This window comes from Phacochoerus africanus, chromosome 4 (assembly GCF_016906955.1).
Source record: "Phacochoerus africanus isolate WHEZ1 chromosome 4, ROS_Pafr_v1, whole genome shotgun sequence".
NCBI classification, from domain to species: Eukaryota; Metazoa; Chordata; class Mammalia; order Artiodactyla; family Suidae; genus Phacochoerus; species Phacochoerus africanus.
The window spans coordinates 4,304,557-4,319,022 of NC_062547.1; the positions used below are offsets into that span (position 1 = coordinate 4,304,557).

At 46.0% G+C, this 14,466-nt stretch overlaps 1 protein-coding gene across 1 annotated transcript in view; it reads left to right on the top strand.

Annotated features, from left to right (window-relative positions):
- TESMIN (testis expressed metallothionein like protein) overlaps positions 1-14,466 on the top strand; it is a 43,417-nt gene that overhangs the window by 26,709 nt on the left and 2,242 nt on the right. The window contains exons 5-7 of the mRNA XM_047775057.1: positions 8,923-9,025; positions 11,799-11,936; positions 14,126-14,301. Of these exons, the coding sequence (XP_047631013.1) occupies positions 8,923-9,025; positions 11,799-11,936; positions 14,126-14,301 (417 nt within the window). The remainder of the gene's footprint in view (positions 1-8,922; positions 9,026-11,798; positions 11,937-14,125; positions 14,302-14,466) is intronic.

The window sequence follows — 14,466 nt, forward strand, 5'->3', positions numbered from 1 at the left end:
TTTTATATATTCTTTTTATTTTAAAATTATCTGTGTATCTGTAGTTAAAGCCTTTAAAATTTTTTAACTTTCTAATTTATATTTCTGCTGTTGTTTATTTGTAACTTTTCTCCTTCTTGATCAGCCTCATGAGAGGTCTGCGTCGTCAGTCTTTTCAGAGCACCAACTTTTGGTTTTATTGATTTTTTTTCACCTGTATTTCTCTTTCTTACTTCAGAAGTATGTTAATTTTTACTCTTTACTATTTTCTCCCTCATACCTTTATTATTTTTACTCTCTTGTTTTGCCAGCTCTTTGCGTTAGATGCTTATTTATTTCCAATCTTCTTTGATTTTTTTTAGGAAATGCATTTAAAACTATAAATTGTCCCATGTACCACTTTACTGCATTCACCAAGAGTTAATATGTACTACTTTCATTGTCACTCACTTGAAATATTTTGTAATTTTCACTGTAATTTTTCTTCACCCCATGAGTTATTTAGGTGTACATTTCAAAGTGTCTGGATATGTATGTATATATATATATGTGTGTATGTATGTATATATTTTTAAGCAACATTTTTATTGTTAATGTTTATGTTTAATTATAATGTGGTCAGGTAATATGGTCTATGTGATATAAATGCTTTGAAATTAATGAGTACTTCCTTATGACTTAATGTCTGATCAACTTTTAAAATATTCCATATTAACTTAAAAATGTGTATTCTCTGTTTGTTGGATGCATTTACTATCCATTAGCTCAAGTTTGTTAATTTTTAAAAATCTGCATAATGCTTATTAAATTTTGTGTAATTTATCTATTTTTGATAAAAGTGCATTAAGACCTATCGCTGATTGTGAATTTGCTTATTTTTTCCTTGTAATTCATTTTGGTTTATATAGTTTGAGTCTATAGTGAATAGTACACAAATTCATGGTTGTTATGTGTCTTTTTGGTGAACTCTTCCATCTATTGCTTTTTGCCTTATTTTCTCTGTTTGGTGTTAATGTTGCCACACCATGTTTTCTTTTTTCTGCACCATTTTACCTCCCCCCCAGAAATACGCAGTATCATAGTGTGTTTTCTGTTTACTGCTTTTTCTTTGCTTCTTTTTGCTTGCCATCTGTTTTAGGAAATTGGCGCTAATGGCAAATGGAAGAAGCTGAAAGTTAGGGGCTATTCCAACAATAGCGACAAAAGGTGGCGATGACCTGAACTAGGGTAGAGATGGTAGCAATGAAGAAGAAACCCACAGATTTAAGAGGCATTTCAGACATATCCATTGCAGCATTTTCCCAGTCACTCTTTATTCATTCCACAAGTATTTTTGAATGTCTCTGATTTCAGAAATGGGGATGACAGAAATGAGCAAGCGTCAAGGCCTCTGCCCTCTCAGCACTCACAGCCTAGCCGGGGAGACGGGCGTGAATAAAACCATCACGATATGAAGGTCGTAGTGGAAATGTGGCAAAAGAGCAGCAGTGGCAGGGCTTATGGGGGTGGGGGAGGGAGTTGACCAAGAATGACCGTCAAGGGGAGCTTCCCTGAGGAAGAGGGGGTGTTGGGTGAGGGGTTAGTCAGGAGTTAGTGAGGGGGGAGTAGATTGGAAGTGTGTCGCTAAGAGTGTTCTAGGCAGAGGAACCAGCAGGTGCAAGGGCCCTGTGGCAAGAGAGAGAGGGCACAGGGTTCTAGGAACAGAAAGGAGGCCAGTGCCACTTGTGTCATGTCATTCATAATTCCAAAATATGTAAAAACAATCTGAATGTTCAATATAAGGCGAATTGTTAACTAAATAACGGAATTCTCATTGTGGCTCAGCAGGTTAAGAATCCAACTAGTATCCATAAGGATGTGGATTCGATCCCTGGCCTTGCTCACTGGGTTAAGGATCTGGGGTTGCCACAAGCTGCAGCATAGGTCAAAGATGCAGCTCAGATCTGGCGTTGCTGTGGCTGTGGTGTAGGCCTCATCTGCAGCTTCGATTAGACCTCTAGCCTGGGAACTTCCATATGCAGCAGGTTTGGCCCTAAAAATACATAAATAAATAAAAATAAATTACGTCACCATAGAATGGAAGCACTGTACAGTCGTTAACATGGCATGTAAATCTCTTTACATGTGATATTTAACACTGATCTTGATAAGTAATGAGAGCAAGCTGTCATATTGATTACTGATGTTGATAAGTAATAAAAGCACACTGAAACAGTGTACAGAATATGATCTTGTTTTTGTTCATGTACTATATGTAACCAAACAACATGTATTTATTTTAGTATGTATAATTTTACAGAAAAAGTCTCAAAAATATTTACCAAATTGTCATCTCTAGGGAGTGGAATTCTGAGTGATTATAATTTTTCTTGTTGCTTATTTATATTTTAAAAAATACAACAAATATGATTTACTTATATCAAGAACAAATTAGCAAAGACATTTCTGAGCCAGAATCCTTAGACTTGGTGGCCCCTTGAATGTGAGAAAAGAGAAAGGTATTCATCAGAAATGACTCGGAGGTTGTGTTACTGGGTCGATGATGACACCACGGATGCAGAGAGGGAGGCACTGCGTCATGAGCAAGGTGAGGGATGAACATGAACCTCAGGAGGTGAGGTGTGGACAGACTAGACTGGGGTGGGGTGGAAGGGTCCAGTGTGGTTCTGGAGCATAATAGTGTCGCATGCTTCTGAGAGGTAAAGTGCAGGGAAGAGGTTCTTGTGTTTACCAGTAAGGAGGCTGTTGATCACCTTTGGGAGTTAGGCTGATGGAGGAGAAGGTCCGAGCCCAGTAGGGTAAAGAATGAATAGGAGATGAGGAAGGATTAGCAGCAAGTGTGGAAACCCTTTCCTGATTGGGAGGAAGAAAGTGAGGGTTTGGTGATACAGATTTACAAATCTTCAACTTGAAGTTTTATAAAGTAGAGAGGAAAGAGTCAATAAATAAAATCACCCAGCAGAGTGTACAGAGCAAGAAAAGAAATGTGCCTAGCCTGGACCTTGGTGAGTAAACATAGTTTGACTAAGTATAAAATTCTAGATTGTCTGTTTTTCTCTCAGTGCTTTGAGGATATTTTTCTGCTGTTTTCCATTATTTCTAACACAAAGTCAGTGGTCAGTCTAGATCATGTCCTTCCCCCTCCCCCTCTTTTTTTTTTTTTTCTGGCCTTTTAGGGCCACACTGGTGGCATATGGAGGTTCCCAGGCTAGGGGTCAAATGGAAGCTTCAGCTTCCAGCCTACACCACAGCCACAACAACATAGGATCCAAGCCACACCTGCGACCTACACCACAGCTCATGGCAACACCAGATCCTTAACCCACTGGGCGAGGCCAGGGATTGAACCCTCGACCTTATGGTTACTCATCGAATTCATTTCTGCTGAACTGCTGAGGGAACTCCCTCTCTATCTTTTTTTTTAATATATAATATTCTTTTTATCTTTGGTTTTTCTTTTGATTTGCCTTTGGGGCTCATTAGTTTTCTGAAATCTGATGATCCACAACTTTCAGCAGTTCTGGAAGATTCAAGATATCCTCACTCCAGATACCTCTCTTCTGTTTTCTTTTTTCTGTCCTTCTGTAATGCTAATCAGACACAGGTAATCCCTTCTAACTAGCAACCATTTCTCTTCGTCTCTCTCCATATATATATAATTATATATTATAATTATATATTTTTTAACAGCCTCGTTTTTGCCACATGGAAGTTCCTAGGCTAGGTGTTGAATTAGAGCTGCAGCTGAGGTCTACACCACAGCCATGGCAACATCAGATCCAAGCTGCATCTGAGAGCTACACTGCAGCTTATGGCAACATTGCATGCAAGGTCAGGGATCAAACCCACATCCTCACGGAGACAAGGTTGAGTTCTTAACCTGCTGAGCCACAATGGGAACTCCTTTCTTCCATATTTTTAACTTCTTTGTCTTTTTATGCTGAATCTGTACCTGACTTCTTACTCTTTCAGTTTACCCTTTCTGACTTGTCATTTAGTTACTGTTTTTATCCAGGCCACCTGCATATAGTTTAAAGAACCAAGTAATTATACAAGGCTTATGACAAAAGATGTGGTTCCCTGGCAATTGTTCCTTATTTTCTGCTCTCCAGGAACTTTCAACCCTTAACCAAACCTTTTAATATTTGCCTCCATAAATCTAAATAACATGCCTGAATTGCTGCTACTTGGCTTTTCAGTTTGGGCATGATCTCTTGTTTTTGTACCATGAAAGATGTGGATTTAGCTCTATTTCCTCTTCCTACTCACACGTAACTTCCCTCCCGACAAATGTCTCCTATTCCCAGACATCAGATGTACATGGTTAGATCTGTATTAAGTATTTATTTTCTGTGACGCGAACACTGCTCACTGCCGAGCCTTGATTTTCTTCCTGCGCGTCTGTCCCTTTTCCCTTGAGCAATACTTAGCTTTTGTGTACATAGCACTGACTGAACCCTTAACTCTCCTCCACTTGTGTAGATGTTTCCTCAAAGCACCCAGACACCCTAGGTCTTCAGCAATTTGGTCTGGAGGGAGCCTTTCTCACGCGGGAGTGGCGGCTTCCAGGCCTGCTGCACACGTCTCCTCTTGGACCCTCCCTCTACCCTCAAGCTCAGAGTTCCTTGGCTTCTTCCTCATGTCTGACCCCTGGCTCCTGGAGCCCATAATAATGGGCTCGCTGCATCCTTTTGGTGCAGCACATCTTCCAGGAGCTTCCTGAGCAAGAGTGCATGGGAAATAATTTTTTCAGACCTTACATGTCTAAAAATGTCAGTCTCTCCTCACACTGAGATGCTCATTTTGGATTGGATAGTGGGATTTCCAACTTCAATTCAGCTTCAACGAGTTGAATTTTCCTTTAGAATGTTGAAAGCTTTGCTACATTTGCTTCTAGTTTCCAGTGTTGATACCGAAATTTTGACAGGATTCTTTTTCTTGTCCTTTGTATGAAACCTGCTGTATTCTTTCTAGAGCCTGTGAATCTTCTCTTTGTTCCCCTGCTCCAAAATTCAGGAATGAGATGTCTGGTTCTGGCCACTTGGCAGGCCCTGTCACCCTGGAAACCCCTGCCCTTTAGTTCTGGGAAATAGTCTTGGCTTATGTTCTCCCCTTAAAATTCTATCTTTCTGGAACCGTTATTATATAAGTGTTGGACCCTCTGGTAGTTCTCTACATTTTTCTTTCTTCTATTGTTTTTTTCACTTTTTTCAAAAAATGTGTGTTCTAGTTTTCATACCTTCTGTTAAGTTTTTCATCCCCGTGATTACTTTTTTGTTTTACAGAAAGTATTTTTTATGGGCTGAGTGTTTTTCCTAGCATCATTTTGTTTCCTGGATGCAATACCTTGATCTTCCTAAAGCTATTGCCCCCCCACCCACCCACCCCTAGTTTTCTTTTCCCAACACAGCCTGTTTCTGTAGGTCTCTGTCTTTCATGTTGGAAGAGCTCCTACAGGGTCTGCATATCTTTGACTGTCACTTTGCTCACATTTAAGAGTGAAGCTGGTGTTCCCTGGTGACCTAGCAGTTAAGGACTTGGCATTGTCGCTGCTGCTGTGACTCAGGTCACTACTGTGGCTCAGGTTCGATCCCTGGCCTGGGGACTTACATATGTCGTGGTCACAGCCAAAAAAAACACAAAAAACAAAAAACAAAAAAAAACGGAAGGGGGGCTCTTGGTACCTCAGTGGGTGGTTGCTCACCGCAGTATGATCTGACCAAGCCATTAATGGACGTTCTAGATTCTCAGAGCCTTTGCAATCTCTGCTGGAATTCTAGGTGCTGAGTGGAAGAAACCCAGAGGTCTCCCATTCGCCTTCCCCACTTTTGTTCTGTATAATCCCCCGCCCTCAGCTGTTTCACCCTAGAGAGTAATTTCAGCTCTTGCTGCAGCCATGGAGGGGCAGTCAGGCGCTAGAAGGGAGGGGGCCTGGGGACTCGCCCCTCCTAGCTAGAATTTCAGCTCCCTTCTCATCACGTCAGAGCAGCCGGCTACCGCCCCTCCTGCCTTCAGAGCTGTTTTTCTGCTCTTCCTTCTTGAATCTGCTGTCCATTAACTCTGTCCCTTTTGCTTCCCGGCCTCCAAATCGTCTGTCCTTGTCTCCTCTCCCTCCGCCCATCCTAGTGGTTAGGAAAGCTCTGGAGAAACATTTTCCCCTTTTTCTCTAACTGTGGCTCAGACAGTGAGGTGTCTTTACGCTCTCCATCTGTGAAGCAGATTTGTGGGGAGGTTGCCTTTCAAGGAGATACATTTCAGATGGTAGGGTTTTTGTTTTTGTTTTTTTGTCTTTTTAGGGCCATACCCATGCCACATGGAGGTTCCCAGGCTAGGGGTCGAATCGGAGCTATAGTGCCAGCCTAGGCCACAGTCACAGCAACGCCAGATCCAAGCAGCATCTTCGACCTACAAGACAGCTCATGGCAACACCAGATCCTTAGCCCCCTGAGCGAGGCTAGGGATCGAACCTGCAACCTCATGGTTCCTAGTTGGATTTGTTTCCGCAGCATCACGATGGGAACTCCTAGATGGGAGTTTTTGCTCCAATTCCCACCTATTGTAGCTCAGTCTTTGTCCTATTTCCTGCAAGAGTGGCCCATTTGAACCCAAGCTCAGGTCACTAGAGCCGGCAGAGGACCCAGGACAACACGTGGCAGCTACAGAACTCCCTCCTCTGGGCTCACAATTTCTTGTCTTTTCATATTTGACAACTTCCTCTACTCTCCTCTTAGCTTGACATGCACTTTGAAATGTTATTTTAAAGTATTAAACGGGACAGTAGATTAAGGATCCAACTGCAGCAGCTCAGGTTGCTGTGGAAGTGTGAGTTTGATCTCCAGCCCAGGGCAGTGCGTTAAAGCTTCTGGCATTGCTGCAGCTGTGGCATAGTTCGCCAATGCAGCTCGGATCCAATCCCTGGCCCAGGAACTTCCATGTGCTGTGGGTACAGCCATAAAAGAGAAAAAAAAATAATAACTGCTAAAATAATTGCATCTAGCAATTCTCTGCAAACATCTGGTCTACCACATTGCCAGATACAGAGGCCCTCCTGCATTTATGCCACAGCCTGTAGGAAGCAGCCCCATTCTTTGGGAAGCACGACAGGCTTATGTCTCTAGGGCTTCCCTCAGCATCCCTTTGATATGGTAGGTTAGGTGCCGTGATTTCCATTCTGTGGCTCCTGACACTGACTCATTAATAACCTGCATCAGAGAGCATGGGGAGCTGATGACAGAGCTGATACTAAACCTGCATTTGAAGCTTTTTTTTTTTTTTTTTTTTTAAGGGCCACAGGTGTATTGGAAGTTCTCTGGCTAGTTGTCAAATTGGAGCTACAGATGCTGGCCATAGCCACAGCTCACGGTAATGCCAGATCCTTAACCCACTGCGTGGGGCCAGGGATCAAACCCATGTCCTCATGGATACTAGTCGGGTTTGTTTCCTCTGAGCCCCACTGGGAACTCCAGAAGCTCTGTTCAATGACTCACGCTCTCAGCAGAGAACACTGGGCCCTCCTCTCTCATTACACGCTGAGGCCATGGCGTGGCAGACAGCCTCCCAAAGCCTTTCTGGGGTGTGGGCTACAGGTAGGATTGTAGGCGTTCTTGCTGGACACGGCTTTTACATGCGTTGAGGAAAGTGTGTTGTCCCTGCCCGTGCTGAAAAAATGTCGACCTCAGGCTGTAAGCGCCTGGCTGTAGAGCACGAGAGCGGGCTCCCACTAGAGCTCATGAAGCAGTTCACGTCACAGGCACTGAGAGCCCTTCGAGGAAAAGGCAGCTGCGCAGGCACTGCCCCTCCGACCCCAGGAGCCCAGGCTGCCCTGTTAGACTCCGAGTTCATGGATGGCCTGGGTGACAACACTGTGATGGCATCATCACACCTGTGTCTCCTCCCCAACTGTGTCCCTTCCCCCAACACCGACATGGAATCAAAGTAAGACAAAGCCTGGGCCTGGTCCATCCCTAGGTCCCTTAGTTGTCGTTGTTTTTGGCCACACCCTTGGCATATGGAGGTTCCCAGGCCAGGGGTCGAGTCTGAGCCACAGAGGTGACCTACACCACAGCTGCAGCAACAACAGGTCCTTAACCCACTGCACCACAGTGGGAACTCCTGTTGCTTTTAAATTTCATTGAAATATAGTTGATTAACAATGCTGTGTTAATTTCTGCTGTACAGCAAAGTGACTCCGTCACACACACACACACACACACACACACACGTATATTCTTTTTCACATTCCTTTTCAGCATGGTTTATCACGGGACATTGAGTATAGCTCCCTGTGCTATACAGTAGGGCCTTAGTGTTTACCCATTCTAATACACACCTGCTAGTCCCAAACTCCCACTCCTTCCCCACCCCAACTCCACCCCCCTTGGCAACCACAAGTCTCCTCTATGTCTGTGTCTGTTTCTGCTTTGTAAATAAGTTCATTTGTGTTGTACTTTCAACTCCGCTTGTAAGTGATAGCATAACGGTATTTGTCTTTCTCTTTCTGTTTTACCTAGCTTAGCATGATAATCTCTAGGTCCATCCCTGTAGCTTTTTTCTCAGGCAAGGTCTGGCCGAGAAGTGAACACGCGCTCAGCGGTGTTGGATGGACTGGGGTGGGTGACAGGAAAACGGCTCTTTGCTCAGCAGCGCACCATGCTCCTGGGAGAGTGGTGGTGGCCTTAGGGGCAGGAGACAACTGACGCCAATGGACATCATCTGGGAAATTGTTAGCTCTGCAAACCCCTGTATTATGAAACCACTGATTCTCAGCTAGTCTGTCTTCGGTGTTGGACACTGGAGAGGATCATCCAGCAGAGAATCATGTAACTGAGAGCGGCGTTGACTGCGGTGCGGCGGCCGGTGCCCTCCCTGTGCGTGTGTGTGGCCTTGCTTATCTGCTCACTCTGCCATCCCTGCCTTGGACTCACTGTGCTGTTTTATTCACAGGTACTGTGACTGCTTTGCTAGTGGGGACTTTTGCAACAATTGCAATTGTAATAATTGTTGCAACAATTTACGTCATGAAATCGAGCGGTTTAAGGCCATTAAGGTAACAAATTTCCATTAAATACACACATGTTTAAAGCATTTTAAAATGCCAGGGATATTCACAAAACCAGCTCCACAGATTTCTAATTTCAATCTCAGGAAAGCCGCAAGTGTTGCAGATTATACATTAAATAGGACTCTATTCCTAAAGCTGGGATGTTGGCCATGATGAGGGGCTGCTGTGAGAGTGGCAGCTGGAGAAAGACCCTTATTCTCCACCAGTGTGGGATGGGGTGGCCTCCGACAGGCAGCTGGGTCCCAGAGGTTCTGGTTTAAGAACATGCAAATATCCACCTTGTCTCCATTTGAGGTTTGGAAATTTGGATTGTGTTATGCAGCAGATAAGCCTGTGTCTGAAAATCATAGGTGATCCACTGTGTGAACAAAGTTGTTTCATTTGGCAGGTTTTTATTCTCCTTGGCTTCCAGGTGAGGGGGAGAGTCTAGGGGCAAACTCCCTAGCATGCCCCACAAGCCACCTGCTAAAGACTAAATGCAGGGGCTGGCAGGTGTCCTCCCTTCCTGGAAGCACAAAAGATGGCCAGAAGAAGGGGCACAGTGACCCACCCAGGCCACAGCCTGGTGCCCTGTGACTAGCCAGGGGAAACTGAGAGCTAACCCCTGTGGACCTGAGACTCTCTCCCTGTGCCATGGTTGGTCGGTGTGTGTTTTTGTAAAATAATATAATTTCCCTTTAATTATAGATTTGATTATAGATAAATCACTTGAAAATTACGATGCATCTAAATTTCAATATAGTAGCATTTTCACTAGGGGTAAAGCATACTGTCTGCAATCAAAAGTATAAAAAGTTTTATTTAAAAAGTGTTGCAGGAATTCCCTTGTGGTGCAGAGCGTTAAGGATCCAGCATTGTTATTGCAGTGGTTTGGTCGCTGCTGTGGTACAGATTCGATCCCTGGTCTAGGAACTTCTACATCCATGGGTGTGGCCAAAAAAGAAAGTATTGGAATTCATATGCATTGCTGGTAGGGATGGAAATTGGTGCAAGCACTTTGGAAAGCTGTTTGGCAATAGTTGCTAAAGCTAAACCTTTGTATGTGCTCTGACCCAGCAGTTTCATTCCTAAAAATATAGCTAAGAGAAATGAGTGTACCAGTTCCCCTTGTGGCTCGGTGGAAATGAATCCGACTAGTATCCATGAGGATGCAGGTTCAATTCCTGGCCTCACTCAGTGGGTTAAGGATCCAGCATTGCCATGAGCTGTGGTGTAGGTCGCAGACGTGGCTTGGTCCTGCGTGGCTGTGGCTGCGGCCGGTAGCTGTAGCTCTGATTCGACCCCTAGCCTGGGAACTTCCATATGCCACAGGTGCAGCCCTAAGAAGTGAAAAAAAGAAATGAATGTACCAAAAAAAAAAAAAAAAAAGCCTAGAGTGTACATGGCTGCCAGAGACAGGTACAAAAGTGTTCATAGCAGCTTTCTCCATAATAGCCCCAAACTGGACAGAAGCCACGTGCTCATCCATGGGAGACTGGATCCGTCTGTTGAGGTGATCCCACAGCAGGAGACACACATCAGTGAGAAGGAAGGAACCGCAGCTGTGTGCTCACATGAGTGAATCGTACAGACTTGTGATGAAACAAGCCAGACACAAACGAGTACACACCTTCTGGTTCCACTTAGAAAAGTCCCAGAACAGAGAAAATTAAAGCCATCCAAGTCAGAATAGAGGTTCTGGGGGGTGTGTTGATAGGGAGGAGTCATGCGGGAGCCTGGGGGGGAAGGGGGGTAGGACTGTCCTGTAACCCGATCTGAGTAGGTTCCCACAGGGGCACATACATGTGCAAATCCATCACACTCCGCCTCATGTTGTCCCTCATGCACAAGCAAAGCAGCCTCACTGCAAAGGCCCTTGTGCACCCAGGGCGGTTTCCAGGCTCTGGAGCTGGATGGCACAGAACCTGCTCACCTGGGGAGGGGAGGGAAGGTCGGGGTGGACACAGCTTTATAAAGAGCCCCAGTCACTTTGTTAGTCAAAGTAATCGTATGTCTGGTTAGACGGTAGACAGACAGAGAAGTTAAACGAAGCACGGTACAAACCCACCTGTGCCGGGTGAGAAAGGCACCACGCGGTGGTTGAGCCCCAGGACTGGACGAAGCACCAGGACCTGGAGCCGGACCCCATCACCTGCCCCGTGTTATTCACCTCTCGGTGCCCTGGTCTCCTCATCTGTCAGCTGGCAAGTGCAGTGGCAGCGTTTGCGTCACAGTCGCTGGGAGGCTTCAATGAGAGAATGCACGTAAATCACACAGCAGGATGCCTGGAACACTGCGTGTTCAAGAAACGGAGCAGTTAGCCAAGTGCCAAGATCCTGACTGTCCCTGGAAAAACGTCTGAGAAACACAGGAAGGGAGTTCCCTTGTGGTACAGTGGGTTAAGGATCCAACATTGTCGCTGCTGTGGCTCTGGTCACTGCTGTGGCGTGGGTTCAATCCCCGGCCCAGGAATTTCTGCATGCCGTGGGCATGGCCAAAAAAAAGGCAGAAAAGAAGTATATTCGCATGGACACAAGGATTTCCTTTACATCTTCATTGTCCATTAATTTTCTACCTTAAGGTGTTCAAATGCATTAAAATGACACAGGACAGGGAGGCACTTTCCTAACGACATGAGGAGGCCGAGGCACTCGGCTTGTTGTGTTTCCTCCTAAAGTAACAACCAGATCAAGGGACAGGCAAACCAGATAGCTTTCACTGCACATTATTTTTAAATAATACAATATGTCTTGATGGGGTTTTGCATTTTCTGTCTTAGGCATGTCTTGATAGGAACCCGGAAGCTTTCCAACCAAAAATTGGGAAAGGAAAGTTGGGAGACGTTAAACCTCGACACAACAAAGGCTGTAACTGCAAGAGGTCGGGCTGCCTTAAGAACTACTGTGAATGCTATGAGGTCAGTCAGCAAGTCTCAAGTAGCATTTTAGAAGCCAGGTAAACAGGTGGCCTAAGTAGCTTTGGGGTTAAAAAAAAATGTAACGAGAGAAAGGGAATTTCATTTTATCCCTCCCAGGGCTTCTAAAAGGGCACCTATTAATCTACCTTAACTTCTCAAATATAAGTTATGCTTTATAGGAGTTCCCCAGTGCCCTGGTGGGTTAAGAATCTGACATTGTCACTGTAGTGGCGCTGGTCACTGCTGTGGTGCGGGTTCCAATCCCTGGCCTGGGAACTTCTGCTTGTCGTGGGCATGGCCGAAAAAAAAAAGTCTTAGATCCAGCGCATGCTCTTAAGCGTTTTTCTGATACTGGAATAGTGGTCTTGTTCTCCGGCTCTGCTAAGTTGTCTTCCTGCCCAGGGTATTCACCAGCTCTATGTGATCTAAATACAGCAGGGTCTCCCTCCAGGGTAGGGGCCCTAACACCTTTCTCTGCTTTGGACTCCTTTGGCAGTCTGGTGATGCTTACGGACGCCTCTGAATAATATTTCTGAATGCATTAAAATACATAAAATCACAAAGGAAACAAATTTCATTGAAATATGGTTTTCACAATAAAAAAACCTAACGCTGTCATATGATTTTTTTTAAAAAAAAAAGGTCCTCATGGTCTCTTGCTTCTGGAGACACACGTTGAAATGTCTGAATGAGCGGCTGTCGCCAGCCAGGATTTCGGAAGTACAGTCAAAAACACGGCAGAGGTGGGGAGTTCCCGCGGTGGCGCAGCAGAGGTGAATCTGACTAGTGTCCACGGGGATGCAGGTTCGATCCCTGGCCTCATTCAGTCTGGCGTTGCCATGAGCTGTGGTGTAGGTCGCAGGCGTGGCTCAGATCCTGTATTGCTGTGGCTGTCGTGTAGGCCAGCACCTATGATTCAACCCCTGGCCTGGGAACTTCCACATGCCTCACTGGCAACCCTCAAAAGCACAAAGACAAAACAAACAAACAAACAAAAACCAAAGGCATAGCTCCAGAGAGGGAGTGGCGTCATCCCAGAGAGGCCTTTCTTAAACGATCTCACAGCATCTCGATGGCTCGCCACAGCATCCTTGCTGGCTGCCGCGAGACCGTGTGTTAGCCCACCTTCCTCTGACCGGCAGTGGCCCACTGGAAGTACAGCCGTCCTGTGGTCTCTGACACTGCAGCAGACTAGAAATCCCCCCAAATCTCCTGCTCAAAACACCGAAGGTGCAGAATAAAACAGCTTTTTGGGCACATGTTCGAGTTGAAAGGACAGAGGGAAATCCCAGGGCCTAAAACAGAGGGAGCCGAGCAGCACAGTGGCTGGTAGGGCCAGCCTCCCGACTGCAGGCCCGGCCTGAGCAGGGAGTTGACCCCGGGCCTGTCAACACAGCTGGGAACCCCCAGCCCCGAGTGTCACATGGCTATGTGACAAGGAATAAAGTCCACCCTCAAGGAAGGAGGAAAGGCCCCCTTTGAACGCCCAGCACAGGCTTGCCCTCGGATGGGTTCCAGGTCTCCCCCACGACACGGTCTCTGCAACAGCAGGGACCCCATGACACCCTCAATGGGGCTGGAGTTTTACAGCCAGCTGAGGCAGGCTTCCCTCAGAACAAGGGTCAAATGAGGAGTTCCCGTGGCGACCCAGTGGTAACGAACATGAGTAGTATCCATGAGGACACGGGTTCGATCCCTGGCCTCACTCAGTGGGTTAAGGATCCGGCGTTGCCATGAGCTGTGGCGTAGGTCGCAGATGGGGCTCACCTCTGGTGTAGGCCGGCAGCTACAGCTCCAATTTGACCCCTAGCCTGGGAACCTCCATATGTCTTGGGTAAGGCCCTAAAAAGACAAAAGAAAAAAGAAAAAAAAAGAAAGAAAAAAGAACAAGGGTCACCTGAGCCTTTGCTCTCTCCCTAGTCAAGGGCGACAAGCCGCTACTCCCACACGTGTATGGCCCCTCGGCCCTCAGAAGCCCCCGCCCCACCTCGCCCCCCACCCCTTCACATCCTGGTCACTTGCTTCTCTTCAATTCTGCCCTTTTTGGTGGGGGGGGTATGAAAATTGCAGAGTACATACATACATGAGCACACAAGTATAAACGGTTACCTAAGATCTTAACAGAAGTGGTCAGTTTTTGATGAACTGTAGGGCAACCTGATTTTATTAAAAGCATTTTATATCACTAGGCCAAGATCATGTGTTCTTCTATTTGCAAATGCATTGGTTGCAAAAATTACGAGGAAAGCCCTGAACGAAAAACGCTAATGAACCTGCCAAACTACGTGGACATTGGAGGTTTTGAAGGCGGCCATCGTTTGTCCCCGACTAGATTGTCAGGACTACCAACCTTCAGAAAAGATAGGTGGGTACTCGGAACTAGCCCTCCCAAGAGGGGGCTCCAGGTGAATCTGAGAGTCACCTCACTGGGAAGAAGGCGTGTTTGTCCGCGGTGGGGGTTGGGGCACCAGGGCCTGGGGAAGGGGGTCTCCGGTTCGTCTGACCAACCCTTGATCACACGTTGTGCCAG